A 20,032-nucleotide genomic window follows, 5' to 3' on the forward strand; every position below is an offset into this window, starting at 1 on the left:
GTAACAAATTATGATTAGTGCCAATCATCTTAGAGAACCCAATTCCCTATCTTGCTGCCCATTTTATCTTTAGAGGTTGAAATGACATTTTGGAGTATATTCTTTTAGAAAATCAAATTCTCTTAGAAAAAGTTGCCTGATAATAAATATCTTGAAGATGAATACCATTGCTATGAACTGTTCATAAGAATCAGATCTTTTCTATGCCATGTTAGGTGGCCAACAGTGTTTAATTGATCTTGTAGCAGTGAATTCTATACAACATCTTCCTCTAGAGAGGACCAGGTGCAGATAATAGTCCCTTTCCATTATAAATTAGCTTTAGTAGGCAGAGATGAGAGTTAAATTGACACTACATTTACCCCTATAATCTTCCTCATTTTTTCTTAACCCAAATATATCAAATGCATAAACAAAATACAATTAACCTTTCAATCTGCATAGTCAGAGTAACAGGAAATTCTACAAAATTCTACAAAAATATGTGGGTCCAATAAAAGAGAAAAATTGCAAAAGTGTGTGCCTGACGACTCCCTTCTCCCCATAAAGCTTTCTTTCTGTTGTTATTGGTTTCTCTTTGGCACTTTCCCCCCATAGAATTGGAAATAAGCTTTTAAATATCATATTCATTTTAATAACATTGCAGCATAATTAGGCAATTGTATTTTTCGTGGTATTCTTTATAAGAAATTTTACCTGTGTGAACAAGATCTGCAAACAGTCTCTTTTTGAGACACATGAATATAAGGATGCTCCTGTGAATGACTACACCAGGCAGAGATTTATTCGTATTTCTGATGGGGTCACCAGGATGTGTAACCTTCATGCATACCTATCTTTCTGCAACCTTTCCCATAAATATGCCCTATTTCCTATTCATGCTTATAAATAATAGTTCAGAACACATTCATGCTGCCACTCACTGGTTACTCAGGCTTGAAATTAAAAATCTTTCAGACCAATACTATTGCTGTATTTGGTTAGGCTTTACCCATTACTCAAAGTAAGAAAAATAAGACAGTGAGGATAAGATGTTAACAGACATAATCTTAATGTTAAATGGATAGCAGGATGTTTTCAGGCTTTCCTAAAAGGAAATGGAATAGCATCCATCTAATCATATGCTACATTAATATTGTTTAATCTAGAAATATGAATTTCACAGACATAGTCATTGAATACTATTACGACCCTCATTAAATGAACCTTTACAAGTACTTAAGTCATTGACAATAGATACAAAGGTCCAATGACTTATTTTTGGAAAAGTTTACAAAAAGACAGGGAAAAAAATGGACTTTCCTTCAAATTACACACATTTCCTTCTGTGTCATTAAAAAAATACTGTTAAAACTAGTTGATATCTGAAATATTTGCTACTTGATATATTAGATTTTTAAACATTATTCTTGATTACCATAAGCACTATAAAATAGGAGTTTTAATTTCTTATCATAGAGAACTCTCCATACAATTTTTTTTTAGAGAGAGCAAGAGAAAGAGCAGGTGTCTGCATGTGGGCACATGAGTAGGGTAGAGGTAAAGACAGAGGGAGTGGGAGAGAAAATCTTAAGTAGGCTGCAGGCTCAGCACAGAGCTTATTGTGGGGATCGAACTCACAACCCTGAGATCATGACCTGAGCCAAAATCAAGAGTCAGATGCTTAATCGCCAGAGCCACCCAGGCTCCCCCATATAAAATTTTAATGTTTTAATGAACCTATCCCTCTATCAATACAGCTGAAAAAGCAAATGTTTTTTGAAGAAAGATAAAATTGCAAGGAAATTTTTGAATAAAAAAGCCATGTTCATTTGAGCAAAGTTAGCAAACAGTAACTTGATTGCACAATTAGTTACTTAGCTCATATTTAAGAGATTGTAGCACCAATTTAAAACAGTGACCAGGACTCAGAACTGCAAAAATAGATCATATTGGGGGCACTTGGGTGGCTGAATCAGCTAAGCATCTGATTTTGGCTCAGGTCATGATCTCAGAGTCCTGGGATTGAGCCCCACAACAGGCTCCTTGCTTGGTGGAGAGTCTGTTTCTCCCTCTCCCTCTGCCCCTCCCTCCCTCTTGTGCATGCTCTTTCTCCCTCTCTTTCTCTCTCTCTCAAATAAATAAATAAAAATCTTAAAAAAAAAAGATCATATTGCAAAGTAAAACAATTAACAAAGAGTTTATACACTGTGACAAGGACACAGTAGCAAAGTTTTCTTTCTGGAAAAAATACTCTTTGTTAGCCAGAATACATGTATACATATATTCAACAATATATATTTAAGAGCTACTTTGTGCTAAGAATTATCCTAGTTGTATAATGATGAATATTGCAGAGTGGATTGCTGCTCTATGGAGCCTATAATCAAAAAAATCTAAATAAATGTCTATGGATTTAAACAGAATATTAAAAAGTTAAAGAACACTTAAAACTAAATTGAATAAAATAATAGGATGTCAATGAAGTCTATTTGTTAGATCAATACAAGGAGTTAAATGCCATCTTTAAAAGCCAAATAAAGTAGTATAAGAAAAACTTACCATAATCATAGTGTGTGAATGAATTGCCTTTATGTAAGTCATTGAGGTATTTGCTGTGAAGGAATCTAAAATGGATTGATATGAAATTGCAGCTTTTTTGGGATTTTTATGGATTTCCAATAATTTATCAATAACAATTCTTTTTTAAAGATTTTATTTATTTATTTGTCAGAGCACAAGCAGGGGGAGGGGCAGGCAGAGGGACAAGCAGGCTCCCTGCTGAGCAAGGAGCCCGATGCGGAGCTTGATCCCAGGACCCTGGGATCATGACCCGAGCCGAAGGCAGACGCTTAACTGACTGAGCCACCCAGGCATCCCTCAATGACAATTCTTAAATAGAGGGAATGTGCGGCACAGAAATATAAAGAGATAGAAATTCTGATTGAGAGAACAATGTACCAAATATTCAGTGTAATAGGTTTTACAGAAAGAACAAATGGAGAGATAAAAATTGAGTATTATTATTTTTAAAAGATTAACATCAATCATAGATTTAGAAAGCAGCAAAAATTCCTAGCAAATAAAAAATTCCATATAAGAAAAGGAACTAAAACAAAATTATTAATGAAAGGAAAGAAAATGGTGGCATTAAAAAGATCCCCTCAGATGAAATGATATAGAATTATATATGTTTATGTCAGTAATTTGAAAGTTTTAAAGAAATGGATATATTTCTTAAAAAAACAAAACTTTTGCAAAGTGTACACAGTAGAAAAAGTGAATAGTCCTCTGTCTGTTTAAGAACGGAATCTATAATTTTAATCTTTCCCCAAGTAGAATGACCATCACAGATGGCATTACTAGTAAATTTTACCAAATACTTACGGAAGAAATGGTGACAGTTTTACACAAACTATTTTACAGAGTAGAAGAAGAATGAATATTTCCCACTAGTGCAATAACTGATACCACACACTGCTCTTGACAATGCAAGAAAATTATAGTTCAATACTCAAAATGAATATGGCAGCAAAAATCCTAAACCAAATATCAGAAAGTTAAATCCAGCCATACATAAAAAGATGAATCAATTATGATCAAATGGGGTTCATCCCAGAACTGCAAAGATGGTTTTCTATTTGAAAATCAATATATATTTGATTGATTTGAATCTAACCCATAATACTAACAAAATGAAAGAGAAAAGTCAATCATTTCCATGAATGCTGAGATAGCCCTGGAAAAAATTCAATGCCTGTTTGTGACTAAAAACAAACAAACAAACAAAAAACAACTTAGTGTACAAATAATGGAAGAAAGCTTCCTCAATCTGATAAAGAGCACTTAGGAGAAATCTACAGTTAATACCATTCTTTTTTTTTTTTTAAGATTTTATTTATTTCAGAGGAAGAACACAAGCATGAGCAGGGTGAGAAAGTAGAGAGAGAAGCAGGCTCCCCACTGAGCAGGAAGCCCAACGTGGGACTCCATCCCAGAACCCTGAGATCACCACCTGAGCTGAAGGCAGACGCTCAACCGACTGAGCCACCCAGGCACCCCAGTTAATACCATTCTTAATTGCAAAATATTGCATGCTTTCTCACTGACATCAGAAAACAAACAAACAAACAAACAAACAAAGGTGGTCATTCTCTATCCATTTTATTTATCATTGTACAGGACTTGTGAACCAGTGCAACAAGATAGGAGGGAAAGGGAGGGAAAGAGGAGAAGAGGGAGAAGGGGAGGAAGAGAGATTTAAAGCATAAATATTGGAAAGGAAGATGTACAAGTGTACAGTTTGTTGAACATATTCATAGAAAATACAAAGAAACTGGTAAACTACTAGTAGAACTACCTAAGTTATCAAGTTCTTAGGATGTATGTCAATATTCCAAGATATAATTGTCTATATATTCATAGAAACAACTGGAAAATAAAATTTAAATTATAACATTTGCACACACATACATACACACATTTCTAAGCTCTGTCTGCTGGGAAGGCCTAGAAGCAATGACACTTGTGTAGCCATGACCATACCTAGTAACCAGATCTGGGTTTCTAATACTGTTCTTCAATAAAAGGAACCAAGGATCCTTGGAGAATTTGCTGATTCTAGGGCTGGAGCAGGGAATACACAAGATGAGTCTGGAACATCTTATGGTGGCAGGATGCAAGAAAGTACACCAAAAACAAAATGATGGGGATACGTGAAAAGAACACAGGAGTCAACTATACCAGACTCAAGCAAACAACATATTTATTTTGGAAATACTAGAAATATCCCCTTTAAAGCCAGGGACAATATAAATTTCACTCAATACTGTTTTTGCTAAAACAGCAAGACAAGTAAAAGATGGAAAGTGTAAAAGGACCAAGAGGAACAAATTAACATATTTTGTATGAAGGAACTGGAAAGTCTTAGGGCTAAAATTAAAGCATATTAAAACAATGTAAAAAACAATCATATTCCTATATACCAGCAATAAAGAATTAGAAAATATAACTAAAATGTTGCAATTTTTAAATATGTATTTTAAAAATAAAGGGGAAATTATTAACATTAAAAGATACTCAAGAAATTTATGAGAAATTATATGACTTTGTTAAGTAAACGGAGAGATACATTATATTCATGGATGGGAAGACTCAATATTTTAAGGTGACAATTCTCTCAACCTTCATTCATATAGTCAATTCAAGTTTATTTTGTGGAACTTGACAAGATAATTTTAAAATTTATATGAAAAAGCAAACTTCCAAGAGTCAAGAACATTTTGAAAAAGAATAAAGTGTGTGTTTGGAAAGTTGTCCTACTAAATATCAAGTCCAATTTAAAGCTATATTGAAGAAGACTATTATATTGGTGCGGGCATAGAAAAATTGACCATTGGCACAAAATTAAGAATTCTGAAATTAAAAATTCAGTATATATGAATATATATGACAGAGGTACAATTGTAAATTAGTAAAGTAATTATTCAATTATGAAATAAAAAATAAATGTCTACTGCACATCATATATACATATACCACTACACAAAATTCCAGGTGGACTAAAACCTAAATAGGAAAAGCAAAATGCTTTTAGGGGAAAATATAAGAAAATGTCTTTATGAACTGGGACGAGAGAAGGATTTCTTCAGACAAAGCACAAACCAGTGAGTAAAACAAGGTTAGATTTTGTAAATTAAAATGAAAATAATTTATACATCAAAAGACATCATGAACACACTGAAAAAAAACAAAATTGGTATTTAAAATGCATGTAACAAAGCATTCATCTTCAGAATAATATATGTGTGTGTGTACTGTATGTTAGTGTGTACACTGTAAAAATAAACAAGCATAAATGTAGAAAAGATATAAAAAGACATTTTGCACAAAGGACACCAGAATGGTGAAAAAAAAATCAAGAAAAACACGTAACCACCCTATTAATCAAGGAAGTACGTAGTAACAGCAATTACATCTAAAGTGAGTAAATATTAGTTGTGGGAGATATAAAACAATAGAAAATCTCATAAAATTAATAGTAGGTGTTTAAGATAAAATGGCTACTTTGAAGTGCAATTTAGTAATATTTAAGTCAAATAAGTTCATTTCTGAGAATATAACCTTGGGCCAAATAATTCCTCTCCTGGGTATATATCCTACAGAATATTTTGCATATGCATATTAGAAGAAAATATGCAACAATTTTCAATCCAGAGTTTTTGTAGTAGTAAAAACATTAAAAACAATCAAAATGCTCAGCAAATGTAGAATGGATAAATACAATATAAATATAATATGGAATACTTTCCTGAAATGAAAACGAATGAAAGAGTTGAAGGCTTATGTCAAAAAACATAAATTTGAACCAAAAAATAAAATTATATGTGGATACTACAGTATGGCTATTTTGTTTATGTTTTCATGACTGTAGAATGGAACTTTATCTCTTGATATCAAATTCAGGAACAAAGCTTCTTTTGGAAAGGTAGTGAGGCAGTGTTTGGGGCAAGAGTATATGGTCAGCTTCAATCTATTTTTAATGTTTAATTTCTTAAGATGATAGACACATGAGCGTTATTTACATTACTTATGCATAGGTACTTTTGCATAGGTAATAACTATTTGATCAAAACAACTTTATTTGATAAAAATATACTTAGAAAAAAAGAATGGGTAGGATTTTCATTAAGAATCTGTAATTGGACACTATAAATTTTGTATGCCCTACTGGCTTAGATTTCTTTGGAGATTATAATGATCCAACAAAGTAGCATCTACTTACGTATGATTATTGTTGCAACTAATACATGAACCCATCACTTATGTGAAAAATTGAGAAAATGTACAATTTGACAATTCTGTGAGATCACAGCAGACCTTCAGATACTCTTATCCAACCTCACCATACATCTGTCTACAGACACTTGAAAAACTATTATATCAAAACATCTAACCTTTTTTTTTATTTTGTAAATATAATTTATTCTATCGGCACTAGTGAAAAGTAATGGCTCAATGAGTAAATATTGACTTAAGGCACATAGCCGAGCAATTCTGTCTCTCTAACATATGTGTAACAAGATGGAGAGCCATCTGTTTTCTGAAGATAGGAGGGTAAGCCAATATATTCAGTTTGAGACACTGCTATCTATGCACACCCAAATTACTACATTCATAAATGAGTTTATTTGTTTTTTTAAAAAGCCCAACTTACAAATGCTTTCATCCTGGCATTTAAGCCTTATCCACAACTCATAACAGGTTTGCAGGAGCCACATTAATGTGGAGATCTTAAGCTTCCCCTCAGAGAAGCAATAAAAACAATCATGAATGAGCTCCTTTTGTTACCACAGGTTTAGAAGGCAGGACAGATGCACTTGCCTAACCAAAGCCATGTTACAAAAGGGGAACAGGAATGACTCTAATGGTGGTAAACCAGTTTCATCCTGAATTTATTTATTTTTTTAAGAACTGTGGTTTCCAATAGTTGTAAAATCATTGTCTGCTTAAGAAGAATGTTAACTTGGAATAATGAAGTCTGAACATGTCCTTAGAGAATCTCGTTGTATATGACACATGACTCAGATGTAAGAGAAACAAGGAAGTTTAAAATTTTCAGAATATTTACAGGAAAAAGTTGATGATTACATGTCAAGAATAATAAAACTGTGCTCAAGTGAGAATGGTTGGAACTACATTAAATTAATTAGACAAATAAATATTGGGAAATGATGAGTTTCACAGTTAAAAATAATTTTGAATTTATACTCTTGGAAAGATGCACATAAATTTTTTTTAAAGATTTATTATTTATTTAAGGGGGGTGGAGAGAGAAAGAGCATGAGCAGGGGGAGGGAAGTAGGGAGAGAAAGAATCCCAAGCAGACTCCCTGCTGAGCATGGAGCCAGATGATGCCTGGGGCCTGATCCCAGAACCATGAGATCATGACTTGAGCCAAAGTCAAGAGTTGGACTCAATGTACTGAGCCACCCAGACGCCCTAATGCATTTAAAAATATTTTTTAAAAAAGTTTGGTGCAAGAAGAAAATGCAAAATACATTAAAATTTTGAATTAATTTTCAAAACAAATGGGTAAGCACATAGAATATTTACTAGGGAAATTTTCTCAAGAATCAAATAATTACCTCAAACGGACTAAAGATGAATTTTAAAATGGGGAAAGATACAGTTGCGAGAAACTAGACCAGCAGAGGGAGCTTAATATATTTGGTCAGTAAACAGACATTGAAGACAGTTAAGGTCTTTGTTAAGCGGAGATATATAGATTGGGAGAATTATTTAGATTTATTTTAGATATGAGATTTCAGGTACAAAGATATCCATTAATGATTATAGGTAATTTGAAATTCCATCCTCACAATTTTAATATATTGTCTTAGTTGAATTAGGCCATTTGTATTATAAAAACAAAAGTAAACTGTATTAGTATAAGAAATGTAAATATTTTTAAAAATATATAAATGCTTTTATAAAAGCTAATTTAAACAATATTGCAGCAAATAAAATAAGGGGACAAAGTTTAGTTGCAGAGCTGTGATGGTAGAAACTATGAATAAAATTTATCAACTTAATCAAGTGGTATGAAAATATTCCATGAATCTTTTTTTTTTTAAGATTTTTATTTATTTATTTATTTATTTATTTGGGAGAGAGATAGAGAGTGAGAGAAGAGAAAGAGCACGAGTTGGGGGGAGGGAGGCAGAGGGAGAAACAGACTCCCCTCTGAGCAGGGAACCCCATGTAGGACTTGATCCCAGGACCCCAGAATCATGACCCGAGCTGAAGGCAGAAGCCCAACCAACTCAGCCACCCAGGCGCCCCTCTATGAATCTTAAGATAGAAATATAATAATAAGTTTTAATTTTCTCCATTCCTATGTATGTGGATACCATGTTGCAGCTCTTCTATCTAATACCATTAAAAAGTTTACAAATATTGAATCTGATCATATGAATAGAAATAATATCACCTATTTAAAAGTTTAGAAGACTAAAAAGAAAGATACCAAGGTGGACATAGTAAATTTTATAATACTTAATCTCTGAGATGTCTGATTAATGTTCATTGATGTTGCTTGTGATTCTGAAGAGGAAAGTGATAGATGCTAAAAATGATTTCAAAAAAATACATTATGATAGAATATGTAGGAATTGAAAGGATTTCTATGTTAGAGAAAGGAAATAAAACTGAGTAAGGGTCACTGAGAGAGTGTATTTGTAATATTCTGCAAGCTTTTTTGTGATATTATTTTATAAAGGGAGTCTAAAATTATTACAGGTAAGAAATTTAGCTGGTGCAATCATCCTCTAGATTGTGTGTTACAACCTTTAGTGGTAGACTGATGAATTATGTTATAAAAAGCAAAGACCCTCAGGAACCTGACAATCTTTCTGGTTTTAATGACAAGGAAATCTGGCCACGTCTTCTCTTTTTTCCCAAGTCTCTTCCTCCATCCCACAAAGACAAGTAAGGCTGTAAATTTTTCCCACTATTGCTGCTGTAAGTGTTTTGTGGAAACGATCTTGCAAAAGAGAAAGTATAAACATATTTTTAGGTTTTTGAGATTGTACAGGGTGTGTATAGCAGCTATTAAAATGAGAAAGTTGCCAGGGCTCGAAATACAATTTGGAAAGTCTAAATAGAAAAAAGCTAGCAAAGATTCCTTCATCTTTAAATACGATTTGGACTAAGAATGTACGGTAGAGGAACAAAATTTTCCATCCCCAAATGTATCTCTTTGGCATATGGATTATTTTAGGTTGATTATTTTTAAGAAACAGAAAACTTAAGAAGTTTTTCTTTTTGCTAACTGCCTAAAAGAATTTAGATAGAGGACCTGTTCCAGGAAGGGAGCTGGCGCCATAGATAACTATAGTTATAATATGAACTTGGCCCTGGTAAATAGGTAGGAACCTGGCAAGGTCTATTTGATCAAAGTCCTCTCAATGTCCCATTGTTTCTGAATGGCCCAGCAAACATTTGTTTACCAAACATTTACTCTTTTTCACCTTCCTGTGAATTGCTTTCCTTCCTTTTGTAGTCCCAGACTCCTATCCCCTTCTCCCTAGTTCAGAATGACATATATACTACATTTTGTCTGTCTTTGGAATGTCTTACGTTTATGTGAATTCCTCAGATGTATGCTATTAAATTTGATTATCCTCTGTTAACTGTCTCATGTCAATTTAATTCTTAAACCAGCCAAAAGAATCTTGAAGGATAGAGGAAAATTTTTCTCCCCAATAGTACAAGTGCAGGATATAAATCAGGACCAAATACCCAGTGAGAATCCAGAATACGTCAAAGCCTAAAACAGGATTATAGTCATTTTAGAGTCAGAATTGCACCAGAACAACACTGTGCTTATGCAAGCAAATTATATACATTTTCCCTGTTTTTACACAAACACACACGCATCCATGTTAATTTATACACTGTAGTTAAGATAATTCTATATAATACCCAAATATGTGAGTTCAGTTCTTCTTCACTGATGCTTTTATTGTAGTTATATTATATTGTTTGATAAAACCACAGAGATGCCACTAAATGACTAAATATTGCACACATGAGGAAAAGAGAATTAAAAAAAAAAACCTAAGTAAAGTCTCTTCCTGTTGAGATAAATTCTTTACACACACACACACACACACACACACCCCTACATCCACCCATAATAATTTACATATTAGATTATTTTTCCTTAGAGAATTTGCTATCAAGTCATTTTGAGATATGTACAATGAGCATAGCTCACTACTTAATAATGGTTTTGGAAGCTAATAAATCTTTAAGTATTTCACATCCTATTTTGCTAAAATCAACTTTGAAAATTAATGCAAATTATACTTGCTAAATTTAGGACGAGAGTATAATTCTAGGTAATTTAAGAACCACCATACATAGTTTCAATTAAAAAAAGTTGCCTGCTAGACAATTTTACAGATATTGAGTGGTTCATGAGTCTATCTCTGCATTTTATTTCAGGTAAAATGCTCAATAAAAGCTGTAGTGCAAAGCAGAGATACAACATGATCTTTAGAGAAAGTTATAAAATTCAAATCAGAATAAACTTGGTCTATGATGATGACTTTTTGGCTTTAATAACTTCATTATATAAAATATTTTCGATTACGTACAATGAAGTCTCTGTTCAATGAGTTTCAGTAAAGTAAGGCATATACCACAATTCACAAAATATTTATGATATTTGAGCAAATATTATATTCATTTGGAAAAGTAACCAAATAAAATACTTAAAATAATATTATAAACACACTATAAGTATACAGAATAATTGAACATGAAACCATTTGCTCCTATGTTTATATCTAGTTATTAAAGAGCATTAAAAAGAAATAATTTATATGGCAAAATTTTAGTTTTAATTTGAGATTTAATATTTAATTACCAAAATGGGAAAAATCAATCTTGTTTTCACTTACATTTATTCTCTAATATACCATCTCCAAATGAGATGTTATTACCTGCAGTTGATTGTAATTTAATTATAATACTAACTTCATTTTTAAAAATCTCATTATATTAACTTTGGCTTTAAATTACATAACACTAGCAGAAAAATTTGTCATTAATGTAATCACAAATTACTCCAGTGTGAAACTTGTTACAAAGTAAACATGCCTACCATGGTTGTCTCAGCGATAGAGCCAAAGCTGTTTATGAATATGTTGCATGTGACATTAACAGGAGGGCCTGAAAGAGAGATTAAAGCATAAAGGCTATTTAGAATGTTTTCAAATAATTCCATGTTTTTTCATTATCAGTTTTTTAAAAAAAGAATACTTTTTTTATATTAGTAGACACACAGATGTTTAAAGTTGAAGGCAATCATTCTGTGAAATAATTTGCATTGAAAATCACAAATTCATAGTCTCCTTTGAACATTGATGTTGGCCATTATATAAGTCATTAATCTCATTTGGTCTCAGTTTCCTTGATCTAGATATCTTTAATGACTTTGTAAATGTCCGATTTGGTAAGTCCAATGTCTGAACCTCTTAAGGCTGTTTCTATTTTTTTTTTCCTCCATGTATGGGCCCTACAGTTCTGCCTGTCACGTATTTTTTTGTTGTTGTTAAAAACATTAGATATATTAGATAATACAATGTGGCAACTCTGGAAACCAGACCTCCCACTTGCATCCCACAGTTGGTTGTTGCTGGGGTTTCTTATTGTTGTTGTTTGTTGTTTAATGACTTACCTGGACTGATAAAATCTGCATATCTTCATAGTGTGCCACCACAGAGGTCTCCGCTCAGTGACGTTAGTGGTCAACTAGTGATTGGTCAGAAGTTTCCTTAATGCCTTGAACCAATAAGTCTTCCACCCTTTGCCAGGGGACTTCATGTTTGGGGGCATGCCTTCAACGTTCATGACTTTACCTTCACTTCCTTGCTTGCACAGGGTTTGAGGTCAGCCAGAGGTGAGACATTGGGGCTTTCCCAGCTCTTTCCATGGCCTTATACTTGGTGTATCCTCTGGATCTACAAGAGGATATCAGAACTTCTCAAAGCTGCCTATGAGCATCTCATTCCTCAGATCTTCTTTTAAAATTTCTGTTCAGGCTCTTGTTTGCCCAACTGGTGTCACAGCCTTAGGCAGCTGCAGTGTTAAACAGTTTCTTGAGATGGTTTTCAACAAATGCGTTGGGATAGGATTTTCCCAGTGAGGGAGTTCCCAATCAAAGCCCAATAATGACAAATCTGAGTGGGATTCCTCTAGGGAGTAGGCCAGATAAAAGTCACATAGCTGTGGAGATGGACTTTCCGAGGGGCTGGCCTTTGAGACCTGCTAGGCTGCTGCATTGTACAGCTTCTGTGGTTGAGAGGTTGTTGGTTTTCAAGGCTACCAGAAACTCAGGAGTGTAGCCATATTTAAATGCCCTTTGTTTTTAGAGAAACCTATCAGTTTCGCTTGAATACACATTTCTCAGTGTGTTGTAAGCTTTTCAGAGCCTCTGAAGATTCATTTTGACCATTTTTCCAGTGTTTTGTTACTTTATTTTTGGAGGAGTGCATTTACAGAGAACATCACTCCACCATTCCAGAAGTCCCCTGTAAATGCCTGATTTAGCATTTATCATAATACCAACAATTTTTGTTTTTATGAGATCCATTTTTTCATTCCTTTACTAATATTTAAAACTGTGTGTACAGCAATTTGAAGAAGACACAACGAGATTATCACCTAGCAGGGCAGAAGGAATAAGATCTTACAAATCGGTGAGTACTTCTTGTTACCAGGTATTGTGCAGATTCGTAGATACCATTTAATCCATATAACACTGAAAGTGGGTAACATTTCATCATTTACAAAATAGGGAATTAAAGTTCGGAGAGGATTACATAAGGTGCTAATAAATAGCACATTTGGAATATGAACCACTGGTCTGATTCTAGGAATCATTTTTTTCCCATCATATCAAGTTGTCCCACGATCGTCACATAACATTACATCCAAAGCATTCCATTATCTGGCTACAGACTCTGTTATTAGGCTGATAAGTATATAAATCAACAACACTGAAATGTTATGTGGTAGGGATTAAAATAACTCTGAGTTAAACTCTACCTAATAGATAATGCCACACACAAAAACTAATATGTAAGCCTTACCTAAGATAGCAGCCCCTTGCCCTATACCTCTATGTCCCCCTAAGTAGAGATAGTCACTTCAATTTATTTAATGGACTTTGGGGATTTACCTAAATTTCTCTAAATAATGAGTTTATTTTGTGACTTTTAAATGCTCCAGTTTTAAGCATATGTTCTGATGCCCACAGCAGATGAGGATTTAGCTTTCTTTCAAACATTATCAACACTCCTCTTAACATAAACCTCTTTTTCTGTCCTCCCACAACACAGATATTTTTACATTGTCATTGTTGTTAGATTAGCATCTACTTTTTATATTATGACAAGGTGAATATTACCTCTAATTAAGTCATGTAAGAAACTATGATTACTTTTCTTGTCTTGAAAAACATTTCTTGAGGCTGATAATTGCTTTATGTATTTCACATAATTTTCTCCATATGTATCATTAACTTACTCACAAGTTCTGAAATGTCTAAATTATGTTTCAGTGTTAGATTCATCACATATTTTATTAGCTTTATCTTCCTTTGCAGTTACTCCCAAATTAGATTTTTTGCTCTGGAGCAAAGCAGTGATCTTATGATCTCCCATAATCATACTGGGGATTACTGCCACCTCTCTCTTCTGTGGGATCTTCTTTCATGGCCCCCATACTTTTTTCTTTCTTGGCTTATTTCTTCATTTTAGTGGAACATAACCTTTAGTAATTCTTTTGAGAAACGGTACATAAAGATATGAAGCTTTTGGGAATTTGCTTGTTCACAATTATTTTTTAAACATCCTTTCACTTAATTAACGTCTAAATTTGGTGCAAAATTTTAGGCTGGAAATTTTTTTCCTGAATTTTAAAGACATTTCTCTATTATTTTTTATTTTCTTGTATTGTTTTTAAAAGGTACCAAAACATTCTGATTCTTGGTCCTTTGTAAAGATAAAAAGGATATTTTTCATACCAATATTAAAAAATAAATAAATAAAAATTTAAAAAAACACAATGCCTCATTAGTTAGAATAGTTTAATATCATTTGTGGTTTCAGTTTACATTTTCTTGATTACTGGTGCATAATTTTCATCTTTGTTTTTCTACTCATTTCCTTATAGCCATTTGTCTTGCTTGAATAAGAGAGGGAAAAAAAACCCAAATTATTCAAAAATGAAGTCCATGATCCATAAGCCAATGAATGAATCCTATGTACATTGAGATCATTTTTAAAAAAATTCACACCTGACTTTAACCTAGATGATAGGACATGCAAACAAAGCACCAATATTTGTAAAAGCTCCCCAGATGATTCAGATATGCAGCGATGATGGAAGCCAGTGGCCTAAGGAATCCCAGACTAGGAAGTATCTGTGCCCATTATATCATAGGGCTAAAAATGAACTGAGATCTTCTGAGTGGTGAAGAAAGAGAGAGAGAGGAATCAGAACTTAGAGCTAGGCCTTGAAAATGCAAGGCATTTAATTTTGATTAGAGAGTAGCCTAATATAAGCTTGATTAACAATGCTAATAAAACAAGTAGATGCTGTGCAGTTAGAAAGAGCCCAAAGTCTATTGACCATCAAGATGCATAGGAACGTAAAATTAAACAGACATAGAAAGTATATCGTTTTAAACATGAAGGATGGATTTTTAAGAACAAGAAAACTTCACGAAAGTCCTGAATCCTGGAGGTGCTATAATTATTTGATTACTAGTAGAAATCTTTTTAAAATATTTCTTTTTTTTTTAAGATCTTTATTTATTTACTTGTCAGAGAGAGAGAGCAAGAGAGCACAAGCAGGGGGAGCTGCAGAGGGAGAGGGAGAAGCAGACTCCCTGCTGAGCAGGGAGCCCGATGTGGGGCTCCATCTCAGGACCCTGGGATCATGACCTGAGCCGAAGGCAGACACTTAACCGACTGAACCACCCGGGTGTCCTTTTTTAAAAAATATTTCTTTCTTATTTGTAAATATTTACAAATGTTTAAAATGTCTGAGACAATAAGGGTGTCTTATATGTCACTATGTGAGAAAGGAGAAAGCATCAATCTTTTACTTCATGACAATTTTATCCCATTGCAAGAGAAGTATAAGGTCACTATTAAAGGTTAGATTTCTTTTGACTTAATATAAGTCTAAGGTATTGAACTCTAAAATATGTACACAGAGTATCTGGAAATCTTGAAAAGCTAAAACCAATCATTCATATTTTCTAGGTTATTCTCTGTTTTCTAGAGAACACGAAAACTGCTCTTTTCTTTTGAGGCTCACAGTAATATGAATCTAGGGAATATCGTTCAGCTTGAGGTAAATTCTCTTGTGTTCTATCGACTCACAGCCTTTGGAAGAGGGAAAACACAAGAGCACTGGTATTGGGTTAATTCATCTTCCAATAAAATGTTGATGGAAGTGCATCCATGTTGGGGGGACGTGGTCCAGGGCACAGGACTGCCTGCTCCATCTGACTGTGAACTTTTTGGCTGAAATTGGGATAAATAAAACAGTGAGGGAGAGGGTAGTGATTTTTCCTGTTTTATTGTTTTTTCTTATTTTAATTTAGCAAGAGGCAGGGTCTTTATTTTTGAGACTTTAATTTCTCTGTGGACATGGCCTAAAAAGGGAAGCATTTTTTAAATTATATTTTCTGATCCCATCCTTTAAATTTAATTATTATCCATACAATTTCAGGTAGTGGTGGTGAAAAGTACAATGAAGGTGAAAATTCAGCATAGGCTTTAGGGCCCTGCCGTTAGTGATACCTGTTCGGATGCATTTCAGTGTCCTCTGGACTTCATGACACACCCTAATGATTCCAGGAAGGTTCTGAAAGCAGCAGTGTTAAGTACCTTGCCAGGAGGAGGGCTCCTCTGATGTATTTGTCTTCTCCCTAAAATGTGCACTGGCATCCCAAGTTGACCAGAGGCTTGCATAGTAAGGTCAATAAGGAAAATAACATGTTTCCACAGAAGAGCAATGGTCAAAGGAGAAGTAACTAATTGAGGCTTTCACTTATAGTTGGGAACATGATGTCTTATATTTTCTGAAACAGACTTCAGTCCTTGCCTCTTCAACATGCCTCCAATCCCATGTGGAAAGCTCCTCCTAAAGGCAAAAAGCCAGCCTGGTTTCAAAGTCTAAATTTCATGTGGCAGTAAAGTAAATCACAGGGGTCTGAGGTATAAGCATTATTGTTAATTCCAGTGGTTATCACATGTGTTCTTTGCCTGATTATTAGAACAAACAAGACTGCTATACGGTTCCCATTTGACAACTTATGTGTGTATTCATTTCTTCAACAGAAAGAAAGATGAATGAATTCAGACACAAACCTTAATTCCAAATTTCAAAAATAGAGCAGACACTAACTTGAAACATGTGTGTGTGTGTGTATAATACAGTTTTGTTTTTAAAATTTTTTTAAATATACTAAAACTATAAAGCAACTTGAAAATAACTCATTGTTTTTAAAGGTAGTCTTGGGTTAGATCATAGAATATCTTCTATGTGATACAAAGCATTTGGAATTTACTTTACGAAGATGAGGGAGCCATTACAGAATTTTGATCATGGTTGTGTAGTGAAACAACACAACATGGTGAGTTGTTGAATGGATGACAAAAGCTTAGAGACAGAGAAAACAAGAATTTATTGTTATAGTCCAGATGGGAGATAGAATGGCCCTGACCAAGGCAGCGGCAGTGGAGATGGATTACAAAGAATGAAGTGGATACAGTACCATAATGTTTATAAAGCACTGTATTCTATACTCTAAGCTCTGGTCTATGGCAGATCAGAGCAGCAATCTTAATCTTTCTACCTTAGCTATTGATACGTATATTCAAAAACTTTGTAGAGAATGAAGCTCAGAGGAGATTGTAGATATTCTATTGCCATTACAGAGAGCACCTGTTTAGCAGTCCCTGGCCAATCTGCCAGTGCAAAAGCTGTTAAATCCATCTAATACACTGCTATGTTTAGTAACAGAGCAAGTAATTGCTATAGCATCCATATGGCAAATTGTGCCTTTATATTGTTCATTACATTAACCATCGATGGCCCCGAAAAGCAAACGACAGTACTTGCAGATGTTTTCAGCAGCATGTTTTCTTTTAGATGTCCCTTAAAGAAATAATAGAACATGCCTTTTAAATTCAGAGATGGATAAAGGCAAAATGGCAAAGTGCATTGCAAAGCCTTGGCAATTATATTATTGCTGTTCATACTAGGGAAAAATGATTCACAAGGCAAAGCTCAAGCAAAAAAACAAACAAACAAAAAAAAACAGCCCAAGTGTTCATGAAAATGATTCCAAGAAACTTTTAACATAATGTTCTATTAAAACCTCACCCTTCTTAAAGACATAAAATGCAGCTGAAAGACTAAATCTCAAAAAAATGTTGTGTTTACATCTATATACATGTACATAGGTATGTACATGTCACATATATATGTAGTCATGTCCCAAGGAGAGATATTATTTTATTTATTTTTTATTTATGTTTATATTAAAGATTTTATTTATTTATTTATCTGAGAGCAAAGGGGGGGCAGAGGGAGAAGGAGAGAGAGAGAATCACAGACTCCCTGCTGTGCATGGAGCCCTAGATGGGGCTCCATATCAGGACCCTGAGATCATGACCTGAGCCGAAATCAGGAGTCGGCTCTTTAACCGACTGAGCCACCCAGGTGCCCCCTTTTTATTTTTTAATCGACAAAAATAAACTTGATGACTTTAAATCCACATTTTAAACTATTTGTTAGATACCTGAAGAAAGTTTGAAAATTATGACATAAAGATAAGATCTAGTTTCTTCTTTCTGTTCCCTTTCCTTCCATTTCCTTCCTGAAAATGCAGTCTTAAAGCCATTCAGTCAGGCAACACAAGATGGGTGTCCATGCTAGGTGGGCTATGGGGAGTGTGTGGTAAACTAGACAGGATGAGTAGGACATCTGTGGAGAAGAGGCATATGCACAGCATACACCGGTTGTTGGAGCCAGAGTGAGTGAGGAGGATGGTCCTAAAGTGGGGCAGGTGGTGTGGAGTATTAGAGCCAGAGAAGGGTGAGGAGAGTGTCCACATGGGGGCATCCTGGCATCATCAATCAGAGTCTGAACAGGAGCCTAGGGCGTTTGTGCAGGAGAGGGAGTGGCAGCAGACAAGGGAGATTTATTACATATTGATCAAATACGTCATTATTTTAAGGATAAAGGGAGCCAGGTTTCTTACTGTCAGATGAGGAAATTAAAATATAGTAACTCAGAAGTTAGAATAAACCTATGGTATCAGAGATACCAGTGGGAATCATGGTTTTCAATAGAGAAGTAAAGATAGAGATGTAAATTATATGCATATGAATATATACATATGTGTGGATGTGTGTGCATGTATATTTATGCAAATACGTGTATGTATACAGATACATCCTGGAATACGCCAACTTAATCAATTAATCAAAGTGAACATTAGTAGTGATGGCAAAAATTAACATGGTCCACCATCTGATAAAATGCAATCAAAACAGGGTGCCTGTGTGGCTCAGTTGGTTGAGCGACTGCCTTCGGCTCAGGTCATGATCCTGGAGTCCCGGGATCGAGTCCCACATCGGGTTCCTGGCTCAGCGGGGAGCCTGCTTCTCCCTCTGACCCTCTCCCCTCTCATGCTGTTTCTCTCTCTCTCTCTCTCAAATAAATAAATAAAATCTTTAAAAAAAAATGCAATCAAAACAAAGTATCACTTCTGTGATATTTCTATTAAGATGCATTATTTAAATTGAATCATGAAGAAAATTACTAATGCAAACTAAGCCATGTTATGCTAAATAAAGGGATAATAATATAATTTTTAAATGTCATGATCATGACAATCATAGAAAGCATGAAGTTCTGGTTCAGACTGAAGGAATCAAGGAGAAATGACAAATAAAATACAAGACATGATTCTAAACTGGATCCTTTTGCTATGAAGCCATTATTCAGATTATTGATAAAATTTGAATAGGGGTCAACAAATTAGATGGTAACAATATATTCATGTTAATTTTCTTGTTTCAGTGGTTAGGTTGTGGTTGTCTAAGAGAATATTATTTGTATAATATACTCAAGTATTGGGGCATCAGGTCAATAACTTTCAAGTGGCTCAGGAAAAGAAAAAACCGTTTTGGGCTGTAGTTGCAAATTTTGTTAATTTGAGATCGTTTTAAAATTAAAAAACAGGAAATTACTAAAGGAAAACACATTAAAAATTAAAAATCAAAGAAAACAGAAGATACAGGGCACACCAATCTGAATTTGTGAGCATTTCAGGTGAACATTTATAGTTTTAGAAAGACTTATTAAAGACATTCTTCCTGTTAAAATGACCTTGTATTATGTAAAAATGCAAGTAGAAAATTACCCTTTTCAAAAAATAATTGTAAACTTTATTCAA

At 34.1% G+C, this 20,032-nt stretch overlaps 1 protein-coding gene across 2 annotated transcripts in view; it reads right to left on the reverse strand.

Annotated features, from left to right (window-relative positions):
- Positions 1-20,032, reverse strand: part of GLRA3 (glycine receptor alpha 3) — a 182,319-nt gene that overhangs the window by 115,578 nt on the left and 46,709 nt on the right. For both annotated transcript variants that reach the window (XM_027598924.2, XM_027598923.2), the window contains exon 3: positions 11,651-11,718. In XM_027598924.2, coding sequence (XP_027454725.1) covers positions 11,651-11,718 — 68 coding nt within the window. The remainder of the gene's footprint in view (positions 1-11,650; positions 11,719-20,032) is intronic.

The sequence above is a fragment of the Zalophus californianus genome, chromosome 2 (genome assembly GCF_009762305.2).
Source record: "Zalophus californianus isolate mZalCal1 chromosome 2, mZalCal1.pri.v2, whole genome shotgun sequence".
Taxonomy (NCBI): Eukaryota; Metazoa; Chordata; class Mammalia; order Carnivora; family Otariidae; genus Zalophus; species Zalophus californianus.